The sequence below is a fragment of the Bombyx mori genome, chromosome 13 (genome assembly GCF_030269925.1).
Source record: "Bombyx mori chromosome 13, ASM3026992v2".
Lineage (NCBI taxonomy): Eukaryota > Metazoa > Arthropoda > Insecta > Lepidoptera > Bombycidae > Bombyx > Bombyx mori.
The window spans coordinates 17,713,939-17,733,214 of record NC_085119.1 but is presented as its reverse complement, the minus strand read 5'-3'; the positions used below and the strand labels follow the sequence as shown (position 1 = coordinate 17,733,214).

Genomic DNA, 19,276 nt, shown 5'->3' with positions numbered 1-19,276 from the left:
ACATTAATCAAACGGGATAAAATTAAATGAAATGAAATGAGATTATATGGGATGAAATATAATCTCAGTAAAATGGTGGTCATTTACTAAGATTTTTTCAGTGGACTTTTTGGAGGATCCCAAGAAGTTACGTCCAGCGGCTTTGTTTCATTTTCCCACTTTTGTGCACTTTCACAGATATTAAACAGTTAATAAACCACCATTATTACACATTTAAACCCGAAGAAACACTAAATAGACAAAATAAAACAAATCACACAACTTCACTCCTCACGTTCCCGCCAAAAACTCAATGAAATAACTGACATTGAATCGTACACAGATAATAAAAATATTGACAGAAATGATTTTTTTTCTACCTAAGCCAATAGCCTTGAGAGGCTATATCAGCGTAGCCTTAACTAGTAGGTGAGCTCACGGGGCTCAAATCTGATGACGTTGCTAACTAAAAATATTTACATTGAAAATATCACCTAACCAATTGCTCAAAATGATTTTTCAAAAATAAAGAAATGCAAAATGCCCACTCCACATTTACGATGTTATTTGTAACTACTCACACTATAATTTGCCAAGTGCCATCCCAGGCAAACACAGAGCCACAAGTTTGTCTGTACTTCTTAATGGCAATTATCTGTCTTACTATAGTAGAGTTATTTTGTCGCTGCAGTTTGGGTCATAAAAAGTGGGAGCGGTGATGCGAATATTTCGCTCTCTTCCACTCACGAGCCTTATGGACGGGCATAGTGATGCTCATTATTGTTGTCGATAAGCGTTATCGATAGTGTATTTAGTTTTGTCATTTTGTGGGTTAGTGATAAAAGTGAAAGAAAAAAATTGATAAAGCAACGTATAAGTACAAAAGTTTAGAATACAACAAGTCACAGTTGGTTTCATTAATAACGACTTCGGTTATAACGACTTTTTGGTTATAGCGAAGTCACATTTACGTCCCTTGAATTTAAAGCATACTTTCCTAGAAAATTCATTCGGTTATAGCGACTTTGGATATAGCGTCAATTTCGGGTATAGTGACTTGTTTTTATGAACCATTTATGACAGATTCCCAGAAACCCCTTACGGATATTGGTATTGAGTCGGCAAAGGCATAAAGACTCTTTCATAAAACTATTAAGCTTTCTCATCTTTTGTTTACATTCACAGATGGTCAAGCAAATGCTTTGTTTGTATGTACATACAAACAAACAAAGCATTTGTTTGACCATCTGTGTAGGAACATAGAAACAAAGCATTTGCTTGACCATCTGTGCTAAGTAGTCCTCTACTAAGCACGGGAAACTCATGTGAATATTGACGATCAAGCTATCATCGAGTCTGTGCTTCAAACACAAGAAAAGGAGGATGAAGAAGAGGAAGAAGATTGCAATCTAAATGAAATTGCATAGCCGTGGAAGGATATTCACCGTCGCAATAAAACGATGACACTATTTGTTTAATTACACTTTTGCAAAGTCGTCTAACGCAGTTACTGTACAAGGCCGATTGACCCTTTCTCGTGGAGAGCTAACTTCTCCCTTTACACACTCATTTTTAATTTTGTCGACCGTTCTAACACTCACACCACATATCGCCGCAGCAAGTTCACGAGAACGGCAGAAATTAACAGTTTGTAACTTGTTAGAATCTATTTTCATTTCAGTGAAAAAATTTAAAACATTGTTGATAACAACACGTGCTTGTGCTGGTATATTGATGCCAACAGGCAAAATATTATTTTGAATAAATTGTGTCGTTTTGGTACAAAACAAAGGAGTAGCCATTGTGTCACTAAAGAAATTCAGAGAACGAATGCACAAAAACAAATTTCTCTTCGACATAATAATATATACTATGACTGTCTTCGATGACTCATTTGTTTCTATCGATAATGGCGTTGCGCCCGCGCAACATGCTCACCGCCCTAGCCCGGCTGTGTTTTATGACCCAAATTGCAGCGACAAAATAGCTCTACTATAGTTCCCATAATTTGTCCATAGTAGTAATTTAGTTTGATTAAGTGGAGTCCGAGGATGTTTCGGGATTACCACAGAGACTAAAGTTAATGATAATAAAACACTTGACAATAAATTACACTGAAGTTTATTTCATCCTGAATACATATTGACTGATGGTACTTATATAAACTTGCATATTATGCAAACATCTCACAACTTCGTTACGACTCATTCCACATACACTTCTTATGCCCGAGGAAACCGATTCACATTTTTTAATTTATCTAAGTAGTTATAAATTCTAAAATTTGATAATATTGTGAAATTTAAGCATTCTCTGAGTTATTCCACTAAATCCATTTAGCATTGAAAATAAACGATCATGATAATTATAAAATTGATTTAAGTTCTTCATCGATATATTCTATACAATTTCAACTAAAGCACGCTCAGAACGGGAGGGGGCAGGCCGGGGTGCAACCATACGTCCAAACGAACACTACAATTGTATACATTTGTAAAAGTATCAAAATCGAGTAAAGGCCTACAAAAAATTATCTCGAGATACTAATATATTCGTTCACGTTGTAACCTAAAAATTGTCCTATGTGACGCACTGGGGCCCCGGGGGCCGGGGTATTAACTATTCGGCTTAATCATATTTACTTTATTTATATAATGAGATGAGCGCGAAACAAAAGCGGCAGTCGCGGCCGGTCGCTACTCGTCCGCCTCCTCCTCCTCCGACTCCTGCGCCTGCAGCCACGTCAGCCACGTGTTCACCTGCAACCAGACAACCGAGCCGTTAGTGCCAGTCGGCCCCCGCCCCCAACCCCGACCCGCCCCGCCCCGCGCGCCCCACGCACCTGGAACAGAGCCTCTCCCTTCCCCGGGTACGCGTCGGTCACGTCTTCTCTCCAGCGCAGAAACGCTTCCTCCTCGCACACCTCCATGTTGTACAGGTACATGAACCAGCGCAGCAGCATGCCTGCGGGACGTCGGGGTTCGAGTAGTCTAATCGGCCTTATCGGCACAGGTCTCCTGCTTTGTAAGATCTGTCCGCACCATTACACATTCAACACGATGACCAGCTCCAGTTGCCCCTTGAGCAATTAAACTATCAAGGGAACAGTGCCGACGACTGCTGAGAGAGGGAAGACAAGGAGGCCAGCAGGTTGAAGTTACGAAATGTTGTCGATGGCTTTATATAACACAGCTGCAGGTCGAGTCACTTTCAATTCAAGCTTTCTGAACGTAAGTTAGATATAGTAAATCTAAAAGTTAAAAAAACACAGTTAAGCTCGTTTCGGTAACGGGGTCAGCACTTCCGAGCATGTGACGTCACTGCTATTGATACACTTGTCTTGATAATCTTAAGAATGTCTACCGTAATCTTGGGGAATTGAAATATAAAACTCATTGAAATTGGAATTGGCAAAGTTATCAAATTATGAATATGCTTCAGAAGCTGCTTCGTGTTCATCCATCGGCATACGCCACACGTGCACGGGTAGGCAGCAATAATAAAGAGGGTTTTGAACCTGTAAGTACCCTACAGTGAGCTGAATGCCCCAAGTTGTGCTCCATGTTGCAATTGTCGGGACAAATATTTATAAATAAATTATTATAATTTAATTGAATCTATCTAAGACTCTAATATTCATATTGCAAAACCGAGAGGTAGGTACCTTCAACACTTCGCAGCGCATTCGGAGGCGCCGCCACAGCCGACCGGCGCGCAGCTCCCGCGCGCTAATATTATAGGTTGAGGATTCAGGAGCTGGGCATTCAGCTCGCATTAAGCAGAAACATTGTCCAGGGACACTGACCCTTGGGGTAGTGGTGGGCGTGGGCGTGCACCTGCACGGCGTACACGGCGGCCAGCTGCAGGTCCAGGCGGGCGTCCAGCAGCGCGCGCAGCAGCGGCGCGTAGGGCTCCAGCAGCGCCTTCTCGCGCTCCAGCGCCGCCTTGTCGGGCGCGGCGGCCGCGGAGTCTGCGCCCGCCGTGACGTGCTCGGCCAGCAGGCCCACCAGCGCCGACACGAAGCCGCCGGTGTGGCGCACGGCCGCCTCCACGTTGGCCTTGATCCAGCGGTACAGCGGCTGCGGCGCGGGCTCGGCGGCCAGCTGGCGGGCCAGCGCCGCGCGCACCTGCAGCTGCGGCACCAGGCCGGCCAGCCCGCGGGCCTCCAGCGCCTCCAGCGCGCCGTCCGCCCCGACGCCGGCGTGCGCGCACAGGTTCAGCTTGCTCTCGGCACAGAGCTGCCGCAGCCGCTCGAGGCCCACCAGCTCGCGGACTTCCTGCAGCACCTCGAGCAGCAGCGGGTGGTGTTGTTCGCTTTCGCACCACGACCCGATCTCGCTCAAGGTGACCAATTTCTGAATAGCAAATAGTTTCGGTTAAACCTTAACGTTTGAACGGTACGAGTTCTGGTGGGGGCGGCGGGTACCTGCGTGAGCGCGTGCGCGAGCAGCAGCGGCAGGCGCGGGTGGTGCTGGGGCAGCAGCGCGCGCAGGGCGTCGGAGTGCGGCGCGCGGCGGGCCCGGCGCACGACCAGCACGGCGGCCAGCTCGCGGCCCGGCTCGGCGCAGAGCGCGGCCTCCAGCGCGCCGGCGAGCGCCCTCCGCAGCACCTTCTCCGGCACGTCGTCGAGGCGGCGCAGCGCGGCCAGCCCCAGCTCGCCGTCCTCGCCGTCCGCGGCCACGGCCTCCACCGCCTCCGCCGCCAGCTTGCACGCCTCCTCCTTGCTCACGCCCTGGAAGCCGCTCATCTTCCTTCAATCCATAGAAAGTGAAAAGCAGAGAGCGCCGCGGAGGCTCACGACACCACCACCAAAAATAAGGTAAATTTGTGTTATTCCTTCATCGCGGAAGTCATTCGTGAACAACAAAACTTAATTGCTGAAGAGCGCGGCGACGTCCAACGACCTGGCTCGTCATTGCGCTTCAACAATGGCAAACTCGAACGAAGCTAGTATTAGCTGGTCAAGATGAAACCCCAACGCAAGCTGCCAAGCCTCAAGACACTGTTAACTCTCTTGGTGTGCAAAGAAACAAATGTCAATAAATAACTTTATAGTACAATATTCAAAGTTTGATATATAACGTAAACGCAATATATAATAAAATAGCTTTTGCCCGCAACTTCGTCCGCGTGGAATAGTTACTTTGGCATAACGCTAAATTTTACCCGCGACTTTATTTAAGTAGAAAGTGAAAATATTTTTGAATAATAGAATGTTAAGGAGCTATTTAATGAACCAAAATCACGCTTTTTAACCGACTTCAATCAGTTATCAAGTTATCAAGTTATCAATTCGACCATAATTTTGATTTGATATGAAACATTTTTTATTGGTGCTCCGCTTGTTTTGGTCTTAGCATGATATTATATTATTAGAGGCGACTTCCTCTTAAGTCAAAGTCGATGGGCGGAGCCATTGACGACGAGCACTCACGTGGACTCGTGACGTCATCTGGAGGGGCAACCGACCGACCAGCGGGGACATCACGCCACCTCGGATCACTTTTGCTGGAAGCGCGCGCAGCGTTCACTTGTCTTAGATTTAATATTCTGTGTCGATCGTTCCAACCCACTTTTGTATTTTATTTATTTATTCAAATTATTAAGCCGTTGCTAAAATCAGAAGTGGGATAGGGCTTGTGCCCTATCCGCTTTTGGGTTATCCTGGCGTACAGTTTATTTTTAAAATTTGCATTAAATTAACAACGTAATGACCGATATACCTACGTGTAACTGGAAGCAGGGTAGGAGGACGCTCGCATTCGCCGAATGTTCGAGACCAATATTGGAGAATAATATTGGCGCGTTTAATTGCTTAAAACTCAAATGTGAACGTTGCGCGTGAGTCGAGCCCGCTAGGGTCGCAGATAGAAGACGCACGTCCCTCGACCGCGGACGGTGGTGGCGCCGGACCCGTGGTGGCGTTGGGAATCACATCACCGCCGCCGTCAGAGTCCCGCGCGTACGACGCTACAGACAGGATCATCGGAGCATTAAGTGCACTGTCCAAAGTAAGGTCGAACCATTTTTATATTTCTAATTTTGACCCCAGCGTTAATGATATCGATTCTTGGTGCGAAGTAGATTTTTTTTTGTCGGATACCCTCTTATGAAATGTAATAAATCACCAAGTAACTAGCTCAACGACTTTATCACAACCGACCTTACGGTCTATCTTTATTGACGCGATAGAACATGCTCGAGACTGAATGCTCAGTTTCGATGGGTGGAAATAGCATTCGAAGGGTTCAAAATGTTGCTAGTCGGCACACTCCATCAATACGTCAATTAGACAACAGTCCGACTGTCCAGGTCGGTGATCATGCAAACGGGACGCCGTGTTGTTCCATCGCCGTGTCGATTGTACCCGCGTTTGAGAATAGATGTAAAATAGTTCCACCACGCGTTGTGACAATAAAAAGGCAACTACCACATCAGCACGGAAGTTAACCGAATCCATTAGATTCGTAAATTCAGATCGAGCTCATGGTTACCTTATTTCTAAGTTTTACCCTGCCGTGCAATACATAGACACATTGTGTAAGGAAGTAGAATGGGCTAGATCCTTAACTGGGAAGGCACTGAGTATTTGTCTCGAGTTTTGGGCTGTCTTAAGAGTGATGAGCGTACTTGGTTACACGTGTGATTGTCTAGTGACCGGACGTGGGGTAACTTCGTAAAAGACTTTAAGCCGTTGTGTCCGCGAAAGTTAGAGTATGCCAATATTCTTTATAATGCTATGCAATTAGCATCAGATTGCTTTGCCTCATACGTCGAGTGCGCCAGGAGATCGTTGCTCTGTCTTAAGATGGTCAGAGGTCTGACTGACAAACTCGGAACTTTAATAATGATACGGGGCATAATGGGCCCTCTGGTTGACTCGCGAACGCTAATCTACAGATTCACGATTTGATTTAATTTTTGGTGGAGGTCAGGTTAGGCCGAGTCCTCGTAGGGTTCAGGCACTAGTTGAGTCACCAGTGACGCGTAATGTCAAACATTCTTGGGGTTGACTGCATGCTTCCAGAGATTTACGTGGTAACATAGTTCACGTAGATGTTGTACCGTGGTAACATAGTTCACGCAGAGATTTACGTGGTAACATAGTTCACGCAGAGATTTACGTGGTAACATAGTTCACGTAGATGTTGTAACGTGGTAACATAGTTCACGCAGAGATTTACGTGGTAACATAGTTCACGTAGATGTTGTAACGTGGTAACATAGTTCACGCAGAGATTTACGTGGTAACATAGTTCACGTAGATGTTGTAACGTGGTAACATAGTTCACGCAGAGATTTACGAGGTAACATAGTTCACGTAGATGTTGTACCGTGGTAACATAGTTCACGCAGAGATTTACGTGGTAACATAGTTCACGTAGATGTTGTACCGTGGTAACATAGTTCACGTATATGTTATGACGTGGTAACAAAGTTCACGTAAAGGTGTGACGTGGTAACGCAGTTCACGTTACGAGTGTATTAGCTTGACATGTTAACTTGGCCATGTCAACCAGACTTTACTCTCACAGTATATTATACACCCGATATGGTAACAGTGCCGTGTCGTCAGTACATCTAACGTAACTCAACAAGAGCCTACTATACATGAACACACTGAAATGTGATGTAAAATGCTCACAAAAACTACTAACTTTTACTAATGGTTCACGGTACCAAAATCATGATTGTAATGCAAATAATCTATTTCTATGACGATATCATAGAACACCCCGATAGCAACGCTGTGCACACAGTGAGTCCTGCATCGTCAGAGATTGAAGACGGTCATGACATCGAGGTGAACGTGGACGTCCACCAGTCAGGAGAGGCCGTATTAGAGGCGACTTCCTCTTAAGTCAAAGTCGATGGGCGGAGCCATTGACGACGAGCACTCACGTGGACTCGTGACGTCATCTGGAGGGGCAACCGACCGACCAGCGGGGACATCACGCCACCTCGGATCACTTTTGCTGGAAGCGCGCGCAGCGTTCACTTGTCTTAGATTTAATATTCTGTGTCGATCGTTCCAACCCACTTTTGTATTTTATTTATTTATTCAAATTATTAAGCCGTTGCTAAAAATATATATATATAGCCTTCCTCAATAAATGAGCTATCTGACACTGATTTTCAAATCGGACCAGTAGTTCTTAAGATTAGCGCGTTCAAACAAACAAACTCTTCAGCTTTATAATATTAGATATAACAAATAACAAAATAAAATGAATATGTGCGAGATTAAAATCGTAAAAAATGTTTGAATTTTGAAAGAAGACCCGGCAGCCGGGGGGCTCGCGGGCTACACGAGCCCCGACACGAGCAGGGTTCGCTGAGTCTAACAACGAATCGAAGAGCTCAAAGGAGCGCTATGTACCAATTCTCATAGTCTCTGTAAAAGTTTGATGTCTGATTAAAGAATGCAGATTATTCGAGTAGCACATCCCTTACCTTGTCCTTTTTAGGTTTCTCTTTTTTATCCGGCGCCGGTTTGATTGTGATGGCGGGCTCCTTGTAGCGCGGCGCGGAGCTCACGAACGAGGGCGACAGCGCGTCTGCGGACGAGACAAGAGGCGGGGTTAGTGCGGGGCCGGGGGCGGGGGGCGAGGGGGCGGGGGCGAGGAGGCGGGGGGCGGGGGGCGGCGCGCACTCACTCTGCGGCACGGGAGGCAGCGGCGCGTGGTGCTGCGGGCCCGCCGGCTTGGACAGCTTGTTGGCGGTGAACATGAGCGAGTTGGCGGCCGGGCGCATCTGCAGGTCGGCCAAGTGCGTGTGCAGCGCCGGCCGAGCCTTCGGGCGGGACTCCTTGTGCGCGGCGGGGGGCGGCGTCTTGTGCGGCGTCGACAGGTGCAGGTGCGAAGAGCGCCGGAAGGCCAGCGCGTCCGGCGCGGCGCCCGGCAGGTGCAGCTGGGCCAGCACCTCGTCCAGCGGCCGAGCGCGCCGGAACAGGGGCTCGCGCCGGGGCAGCTCTTCGTCTCGCAGCTGCGCCATCGGCACGGGCGCCTCCCCGGCCGCCGCCGCGCGGGGCACCCAGCCGCCGCGCCGCAGCTCGGCGACATCGCGCAGCATGAAGCGGATGCGCGGAGCCAGCTCCTTGGACTGGGAGAGCGTTTCGATGCGCGCGAAGTACTGCTCCATGAGGCCGCGGCCGCGCTCCGAATCCAGGACGCGGCCGCACGTACGCACGAGCTGCGCCAGACACTCCAAGTCCTCCTGATGTTCGGCGGCAGCGCGGCGCGCCAGCAGATTCTGAATGCATCGATGCAATATTGACTCGGACAAGATTTCGAGCTTGCCCAGCTCTCCGATGAACTTTATGTTGCCGAGCATCTTGCATTTGGCGAGGTGTCTCTTTTCTTCCTCTTCCGGCGATAACGTTTTATCTTCGAAAGCGGCGAACGCCTGGAAGGGAGACCAACGATTAAGGCAATGAAAGCAGATGTGAGTGCGTTTAACTTACAAAACCAGATCAGAAGTATGCGTTACCTGCGTCCGATTTTCAAATTCAGTGCGACATTTGTTAAGCAACAAAAGCTTAAATGTGCACGGCTGACCCGGCGGCTCGAAGTTGGGAGCCTCTTCGCTGAGCCGCTTGCAGAGCTGTGCGTACATCGACGAGTACTTAGGCTCGTCCAGGGCTTTCTCAAAAATGAGAAGGATGACGCCCTTGAGGACCCTGTCGGAGTCCAATTCGAGCCCGAGGAGATCATCGCTCAGCTTTTGAAATTTCTCCGGCGTGAGCTTGTTGAGAATACCACGAACCTACACAGAGGACGGCCGGTCAGAAAGCATGAGGAGAGTTGGATACCTGAGGAAGGAGCTGGATGCATCATACCTTGCGGAATATGATGTCGTACTTGGCATCTCCGTCGGGCACGTCGTGATGTCTGAGTGATGAGGGCGGGACCCAGCGTCGCCGCGGGGGGACTGGCGTCCGCCCCGAGGCGATGCGCGCGGGCCCCGGTTGCCGCGCGCTGTCCGTCTTGCTGCCGGTGCTGTCTCCCGCGAGCGTGCCGCTGTCGCCGCCCGCTGCCGTCTCTGCTTCGTGTGTGTACGCCTACGCGAAGATAGCCTGCGTGCACACCACATCGCATCACATTATTCGTGTTCACAAAGGTTCATCGTGAGTGCGCCACCGTTACTATCTGATTTGTAATTTTCTTTGAAATTTACGGTCACGGCAGGTATTGAGGTCTCTTCTCAGTCGAGAGTGCGCGACCACTACAGGGGGGACGAGGGGGTTTCGCTTTCGGATTTCGCGTGGTGATTATGATCTCCACTCCACGGGTGAGTAATGGTCTCACCGCCTGGCGGACCCGTCTACAGGCGACAATCCACCCAGTCCTCTTGGACTCTAGCCACCACTGCAGTGGTTGCGAACAGGACACGGCGGAGTACACGTTTGCGGAATTCTGCGCTTCCGAGGTACAGTAGCGCCGCGTCCTCGTCCGGTGATAGGACTGACTCTGTTGCTGCCGACCGTCATTACTAACTTGCTCGGCAGCGACGAGATCTGGTACACGATTGTAGTCCTCTGCGAGTCCACCATCTTGCAGATAGAGACGGTGGACTAGTAGAGGGAGACCTCTTCTTTCCTCTCGGCGCCGTGCCGAGTTCAGAGGAAGTTGTTCGTTCAGCTCCGACCCTGTGAGGAGGCAATCTCCTTCAGGTGATGGTCACGGGACAACCTGAGGGGGTCGAGGCTGCATCGCACGCTACGACCACTCTATCGCACTAGCTATCCTCCTAGGAAGAGGCGACGCGGCGGCGGCTGGCACCCCCGAGGCGCGGAAACCTCATGTGTGAGGTTCGGTCCTCTGCCCGAAAAGAAAGATATTAAGGTCTTAGTATGAAAAACAGGAGTGTTAAGTATATTATAAGCTGGATAACACTATTTGTCATCGGGTGGAAATTTACTTGTACACATTAGCTTTTATATTTTAAATTGTACACTATGCTTTCGGATATATTAATTTATAAAAATAAAACAGATTATTTGCGAGTTTTCAATTAACTATTTAATTAGCTACTAATGATAGATCATTAAACCGATACACTTGATATCATATTATCGTCATATACTCGTACAGTGCACAAAGCCTTCGCATCGATTGCACAATCTCTTGTTAATTTCGACTACGCACACAACTCTACCGCGACGTCACAAAAGAGGAACTTGACCCTGATCGATTCATGTCACTATTCTTAGGTCGAATAGACGCGTAGCAAGTACATACATTACTTTATTTAAAGAATACGAGTACAACAGTTGCCATGTTTGCCGCGTATCGTACTTGACAGAAACTTATTCGGAAGCCGGCGGCGCTCGCGACGTCGCGTCGTCTGCACGGTGTCGGTAAGAGCATCGATGAAAATTTATTTGTACTTTAAAGAGTGCGATACTCATAGAATGGTAATTATGAATAAAAAGAATAATAATATTTAAGAACCAGAATCAGAAGTTCAATTTTAAACAATGACTTTTGTGTATATGTATGTGAAGGTACGAGTACAGGAGGATTGCGAGGTATAGGAACATGCTCGAACGTGTCCCGTCGGTGACGTCATTTCTATCATGATTCATTGCCGAACAAGCAATTGGAGGCGGGTGCGATCACACAATTTGTTCTGTCAATACGCTATATAGCAAGCACATCGGATGCTTGTAGCCGTCCGTGGCTCTATCGTTCTGTCAATACACTTATTCAACACATTGTTGCCTTCTAGAGCTCTTCTGTAGGCGTTAGTGTAATGGCGTTGATTGGTGCAGCTCAGTCGTGGCGAGCTGTTCGTAGTTCGTTCACAAAGCCCAGAATTCTTGCGATTTGCTAAATGTTCATTTCTGTACGGTACCGACACAAAATTGGGGCAGATTTATTTTGCCGTTCTCGATCCGGTACGTATAGCCACTATTTTTTTTATTTTTTTGCCCGTGTAGTCCCATCTGATGGTGAGTGATTGCCGTCGCTCATGGACCAGCGTAGAGGCAAGCCGCTGCCTACTGTAAAGTACTCTCCACAAGCCTCGTTTGAAGAAGGACATGTGATAGCGCTCGGGACACACCGTAGAGGGGAGCTCATTCTAAAGCCGGATAGTACGTGGCAAAAAAGATCTCTGGAAACGCAATGTGGATGAACGCAGTGGCTCCAGTTAGTACAGATGAACTCTACTCCGGTGGCGGGCGGTGCGTGGTATATTATTATTGAAGTAACCAATTGTAGCAGATCTATGCAGCGTTTATGTTACCGCCTCTTGTCGCGCTTGCATTGCCATCGATTTCGGTTGTGTATTCTATCCTCAGCTTTCACCGGTTAGCGGAACCCCCGTGTGCATTCATCCCACACAATTAGTTAGGCGCTACGCAAAAGTCGATCTTTGTGACTGTTTCGAGAGATGACTCAAATCGGCTTTTCAGTACTGTCCAATTGTAGAGCGAATTTCATTAAAGTCAACGAATAAATAATTAAAAGGTAAAGATGTAATTCAAAATCTGAGTGCCGCATTACTGTTAATTATTACGTGTATGTTATATGTATTTGTTTATTGCATTATTGTAGACAGAAAGAGCATTTTCCAATCTGGAGAGTTGACGAGAGCAGAGCGGGCGTGCACGGTCGATACGAGTATCGGCGGGTCGTCGGCCGGCGGACGCCCAGCGGCCCGGGCGCGGCTGCTGCAAGGTCGCCGCCGCCGCCGCCGCCGACACAGTGTCACCTTCGTCTTCTTATCGTTTCACTTTCTTCGATGAATTACGTTAAATATATTAATACGTTCTAATAATATTTCAGTTGAAGCATACACATGTAGTTGTATATTTTTCTTGCAATAAGTTTCTAGGACGGCTACCTTAATTGAAACCGGACACAAATGTGTTGCCGACACATTACGAGTCTATTGTGCATAATGGCGTTGTGAAGACGCATGGGCAGACCGTAGCAGACTCGCGGGACAGGGACGTAGAATGAAAGCTGTGCTCAGAGGGGACCTGTTCCTCGCTACCGGCGTACTTACAAATTAAACCTTAACTTCATTTTCGGTAAAAACGAAGTTCCAAGAAATCCGAGGGGTTGCAATAAACGCAAAAACTATGAAAAATTCTGGAATATGAATTGGCCGGATTGGGGCTTGACGCCGCCCTTTCTTGCCACATGCCATCGAGTAGCCAGGGACAATTTTGCTTCCATTCACGAAACTAAGAATGACAGAGCACACAGTCAAGGTCTATTCAGACATATTTGTGTGAAGCCAGGCGCCAGACGACAGAAGAATCATAATACAAATTGATTTGAAAAGAGGTACCTACGTAATGGAGTGTCAATTATGGTATGGGCAGGTATTTATACGAGGGCACGTTCGGAAGGAAATCCACGCGATTGAAAAATTTACTGGTGGTAGGACCTGTTGTGAGTCCGCGCGGGTACGTACCACCGCCCTGCCTATTTCTGCCGTGAAGCAGTAATGCGTTTCGGTTTGAAGGGTGGGGCAGCCGCTGTAACTATACTGAGACTTTACAACTTATTTCTCAAGGTGAGTGGCGCATTTACGTTGTAGATGTCTATGGGTTCCAGTAACCACTTAACACCAGGTGGGCTGTGAGCTCGTCCACCCATCTATGCAATAAAAAAAAAAAAAAAAAAAAATGAGTCACTAACAACGATACAAAATGTAACGGAGATTTTCGACGAAATTGTAGTGCCCTCCGTCCCTTTCATAAGATACGAATGTTGTTATTATGCTAGTGGCCCTGCAACCGATGCTTATGGGGCAGCCAACAAGCAAGACAGGTAAAGAACATAAATTACGCGTCCGTTAATTAGAGAGATCTTGCAAAGGTGAACAGTATAATATTATGCGTTTATTGACACGGACGCGGGGTCAGTGAACCCGCGCGCCGCGATCATCCCTTAGTGACGTTCCGCGCGACGAGCCCCAGCGCATCCCGGCGCGGTCGTCGACCCGCCCCTGCCCCGCCCCCGCCCCCGCCCCCGCCCGCACCTCACTGATTTTCGATAATCTTACGGCCGGTCGTGAGCAGAGGTGCGAAACTACGTACCTACGTCACCGCTACTCATTCGCGACCTACACAAGTACGTGCACTACATACTCGCCGTACTAGTAATATCACATACTATGTACATACTACATATTATATACATATATTTATAGAATGATCTAGGTAATACATTTCCCATATTTTATTTTTACGACAAAGCTTTTGTTGATTCTACTTTAATGTATTAGAATAGGTTTGCGATAATTCATTAACAAAGAAGCCTTGTTGAGGAATATATATACGTCGCGGTGAGTACGTGTCCGTCTGTAATCGGTCATTTGTTAACGTGTTTAAATAGTATAATCGGACAGATTTTCTTTGTTATGCAAAGTTGATAGGAGACAGATCGCGTGCACGTTGAATGTTCCGTGGCTCGATCTCACGGGTTCTAGCCGTCGCGCGCCAGGTGATCGACCAATGCTCATATAAAGGCTACAGCACATCCCCACACGACGACTCGGTTACTAAGAACGTATCGGACCTTCAGCACTCGCTGCGCAGCGGATCCGCAGTCAGCCATCGTATTGAATCGTATGTTTCAACATAGTCTAGAGAGATTGAATGTTAACAACAGTTTTTTGAACTCTCACTGTCCGTAACTAAGAAAACGGGTATCTACTTGCGACGGTCGCGCGACGGGGAATAGCTTCAACACGGGGGCTCGAGCTTTGAGGGCGACGTGATAAATAAATAATATTATTTACACGCGATGTGATACAGTTGAGCAACGCTGTGATGAGAGCTGGTGGAGGTGTTGTTGTTGCAAATACGTTTCTCACAAAGATTTTCTGTTAATTACGTGATGGATGTTCAACTTCTATTTTCGAAACATCCGTTGCATGTTGCCCTTTCGTAATTAATATTCATGTCTCACTATACCATCACTCATGTATATGATTTTTGTCGACGAGGACAAAAAGGTGTTGGGGAGCAGTAACGTAATCTGTATATTATATATAAACATCAATTGCTGTTCGTTAGTCTCGCTAAAACTCGAGAACGGCTGGACGGATTTGGCTAATTTTGGTCTTGAATTATTTGTGGAAGTCCAGAGAGGGTTTAAAAGGTATATAAATATGAAAATGCTCAGAATTAAATAAAAATAACAATTTTGTTTTTCCTTTGATGTATCCCCCGTCGGACGCATTCCTTTTGTTTGTTTTAAGTTTATTTTATACAAAAGTTTAAGTCTTTTATTTATCGATTGAGGCACTACGTCAGCCGGGTCAGCTAGTAATTAATATAAATCCTGACAAGAGTCGTCGGACTCTTCACCAGGGTCGCGTATTCGTCAATAAAAGCGCAAGGCAGAACGAAGGGTCGGGTCAGAGGGGTGCGCGACCCACTTGCACCGGCTCGATGGAGCGGCGGCCCACTATGTTACCATTGACCCAGTTCCCCCTCCGCCCTCTGCGCCACTCTTCCACCTCTGCAAGCCCCATGTGACCAGGCGTTGCCTGCTTCGCCTACTGAACCCATCTACCCCGACTTTAATCAATTACATAATGCTATATTTGAAAACTAGCCAAATACGCAAAAACGACCTTCATGGTTACTTATTAATATACAAAACTATCAATGTTTTCTTTTTTAATAGTTATGACTACAGATTCATCCGTGGAACAATAACATGTGTTATTAAGTGCATTGTGATACGCCATAGTAAATACATTCAAGAAAAAAATTATCATCATTAAAATTCTTGTAGGACATGTCATGACAATGAAAATGTTGGCCCACGAGCACAAAAGTGCCGTAACAGTAAAATGCAGGGCTCCTTTTGTTCAAGACCCTCACCAAATTATTTTCAATAAATCTTTTTCATGTCAAAACCACCATGAGTTGGTTTTTTTATTTAGTGTGATTTATACAAAGAGAGTTCTGGAAAGCCACGGGTGGCATTATTATAATCCAGTTTATGTCCCTTAATAGTTCTTTCTAAACAAGACAGCAACAATGGTATTCCATAGTCACTTTCAAATGTTCTAATAATGTTATGAATTGTATCCATCACAACAACCATCAAGACATTCAGATGTCATAATCGTCTTAAAAGTAGTAAATCTCAGATGTTGCAACAGCATGAATGGTTCTAATTGTTTCATCAACATTATCATCAGCCTGTAGCAGTCCACTAAATGTTTATATGCACTAAATTATTAGAAATATTCTGAACTATTTACACATTAACATTAAACTTTCTTGCTTAAATTAGCTTTATACAAATTAAAATGCTGTCATTTCAAGAAACATATCTACTTAGCCATGTTGACATCCCAATCTTATATGGAATAGTAACTTGCTTGCTTATTGTTGTTTATATAAGAGAATTGTTGATAAATAATTACAATATCAAATTATAAGTAGAGCACAGGCCAAGTATTGATCAGACTATACATAGTCTAAAATGTAGAGACTAAGATACACAATAGTGTTTCTTGTCTTTCGAGTGAAAGAAACAAAACAGTTAAACACCTGATTTGTTTTATTTTTAAATGGAGCACTATTTATTGTTGGTTATGTTATTATGATTATTCAATAAATTCATAGTTATTATGAGATTGACAATATTATCAAGGTGTTTGTTATTCATTTTTGTAGAGATATCATTCAATTACAGTGAAATTTAAATCACTCTCATTGCTTAAAATAAATGTTGTTATTTAATAAATTATTTAATTTAATTAATTAATTAATTTAAAATTGTTTTTTTTTCTCAAATCCAAGATTAAAATTTTAACATGACATTTTTTCAGACTTGCTTCATATCATTATGGGCATGGTAAATAACGTAGTGTAAAGGGCGTTAATGAATTCACTAAGCCACTAAATATAATACTAGCAATCTTGGCAAAGACAAATCTCCATTCAAGCGACACTAAGTAATTGTCTCAGATTCAGCGTTTTATGAAACGTGAAAAGTGCACGAATAACAGTAATGCGGGGGAAATGGCGAAGCGGAGGACGCGATCGTCGGCAGCTTCAGTCTACTAACTAACGCCACTGAACATCTGTCTTTTGTAGCGAGGTTAGAATGCTCTGTGCAACACTTTGTTTAATAATCAATAAAGTATCTATTGATTTCCACTAATCCAAAAAATGTATATTGGTGATTTCAGAAGGTAAACGGGCTTTCAGAGTAATACTAATGAGGAAATGTTTAAAATGGCTCACAAAGGTGACGCATCGACACGATCTAATCGTTTGATGGTTTCTCAACCTGGAGAGATTATATGCTCCATTGACACTAATTGCACATACACTGTGATTTGTATGACACTAAATACACCATTTCAGTATTAATTTTTCAAACTTACGAGGCGTTGAAAGTCAATTTGTTGAAAGTACGCGAACTGCCACACAACAGCTCAACTCGTTCGCACGCACGCAACTGACGAGTGTTGCCATTATTCCACATAAGTTGTAGCATTTCCATTTTTCTACCAGGAAAGGCGTAGGTAAGTACTCCATACAACCTAATCATTCAGATTTTCTGTTATAATAAAATATATGTGGACTAAAATGAGTTGAAGTTGAGACTTTGATTAATTGGAATGAAACTAAATGAAACGAGATAAGATGACATGAATAAGGTCTCAGCAAAATGGTGGCTATTTACTGAGATTTCCATGAAATTTTGGGAAGCCACATCCAGCGGCTTTGTTTCATTTTCCCATGTTTATGCACTTTTCTGATAAATAAAATTTCACGGTGAACATGTTCTGACTATTACACTTTTAAACTTGAAAAATCAATAATTAGGTATCAAAAGAAAATAATTCACACTACTTTATCTCCCTCGTTCTCACCAAATATGTTGTTTTTAAAATGTTAGGTCAGGTTTTAGATCCTTAGGTAGGTCATTTTTAATGTGGAATTGATAGCAGAGCCATTAGCAAAGTAAAGACCTGCTGTTGGTTGTGTACCAAAGTTAAAAGAAAATAAAAACATATTTACGTTTATAAATAAAAATGTTTGATCACACTGTCACTCACATTGTACTAAAAATACTAAATCTATGACTAGCACTCAAGTTATATTTACATTACAGTAACCTAGAGATATAGTAGAGCTGGTTTTCAGCTTCTTCGTTAGTTCTTATGTGCAGTCGGGTTTTTGTTTCGTATCATAATTTTATTTCACACATTTCAACTATCGGATTATCAATGAAATCAATTAGTTTTGGATGCAGGTCCGAACTGTAAATCTTGTTTCTATGATCTTTATTAGAATACAGTAAATCATTCTTTTTCTTCTTTCGTACTTACTGCGACAATACACACTATGTAACTTTCATAACTGAGACGAATCTAATTACTTCTAATATTTTACACCCCGTTAAAAAGGTTGAGGTTGCAGATTTTCTTTCCCTAGCTATTCACTAGTAACCTAAGGAGTTGTTCCCGCTACGCCCGGACAGGTGAGCTCACGGACTCAGCCTCAGAGAATTTGCTAACACTAGCTCTAGCAAGAGTAGTGCTTCGCAGAATCTACCACCGGATCAGAAGCGCGACCCACTGAGAAGATCCGGCGAGAAACTCAGTGGGCTGTGTCTATGGGTTAGTTCGTTCGTCGAGCTTGTCGCATTCCTCAATAACCTTTATTAATAATCTTGGCTCGTGTTATTAGGTTCCTTTACACATAGGTGCCTCACAAACCCTACGTCGTAATCGACGAGTTCGACGCGGACGGTGATGAGTTTGTATCCGGGGAACCCGACAAGAGATGTTTTGGGCGACAGCGGCTTTGCTTTGCCCCGTCGCCTGAGTCAGATTAGTAATTAACTTCGGCCACGATAAGAAGGTACACGATATCGTGTCGCGCCGCATTGTCACAGTAACGTTCTGACGCTACTTTAAGATACTAACGTATCGGTTCTAAGATTAGATCGTCGTGAAGACATTATTCATGTGCTGCGGTGCTCCGACGGCTACCCTGCAAGGGGTTGTAGAGCGTGCTAAAAAAATTGACATGCATCCAAACGCACATACATATTTTTTTTATTGCTTAGATGGGTGGACGAGCTCACAGCCCACCTGGTGTTAAGTAGTTACAGGATATAAGTTCTAAGGTCTCAAGTATAGTTACAATGGCTGCCCTACTGTCCTGTTCAAACTGAAACGCATTACTGCTTCACGGAAGAAATAGGCAGGGTGGTGGTACCTACCCGCGCGGACTCACAAGAGGTCCTACTACCAGTATGACTTGTTTTGGCATCGCTGACGACCATGAGCGATAGTT

At 45.1% G+C, this 19,276-nt stretch overlaps 1 protein-coding gene across 3 annotated transcripts; it reads right to left on the bottom strand.

Moving 5' to 3' along the window:
• Nucleotides 1-2,083: 2,083 nt before the first annotated feature.
• Nucleotides 2,084-17,509, bottom strand: LOC101736050 (eukaryotic translation initiation factor 4 gamma 2). 3 transcript variants are annotated; one of them, XM_021349108.2, is made up of 9 exons: nucleotides 17,353-17,509; nucleotides 9,818-10,054; nucleotides 9,469-9,744; nucleotides 8,637-9,384; nucleotides 8,434-8,537; nucleotides 4,406-4,711; nucleotides 3,785-4,334; nucleotides 2,822-2,943; nucleotides 2,084-2,738 (listed from the first exon to the last, which is right to left on the bottom strand). In XM_021349108.2, the coding sequence occupies exons 3-9, from the start codon at nucleotides 9,592-9,594 to the stop codon at nucleotides 2,676-2,678; spliced, it is 2,019 nt and encodes a 672-aa protein (XP_021204783.2). In that variant the 5' UTR covers nucleotides 9,595-9,744; nucleotides 9,818-10,054; nucleotides 17,353-17,509; the 3' UTR covers nucleotides 2,084-2,675. The 3 variants fall into 3 exon arrangements, with proteins under 3 accessions (XP_021204783.2, XP_037870930.1, XP_037870931.1); XM_038015002.2 differs by lacking the exon at nucleotides 17,353-17,509 and adding an exon at nucleotides 17,210-17,346; XM_038015003.1 differs by lacking the exon at nucleotides 2,822-2,943.
• Nucleotides 17,510-19,276: the final 1,767 nt, after the last annotated feature.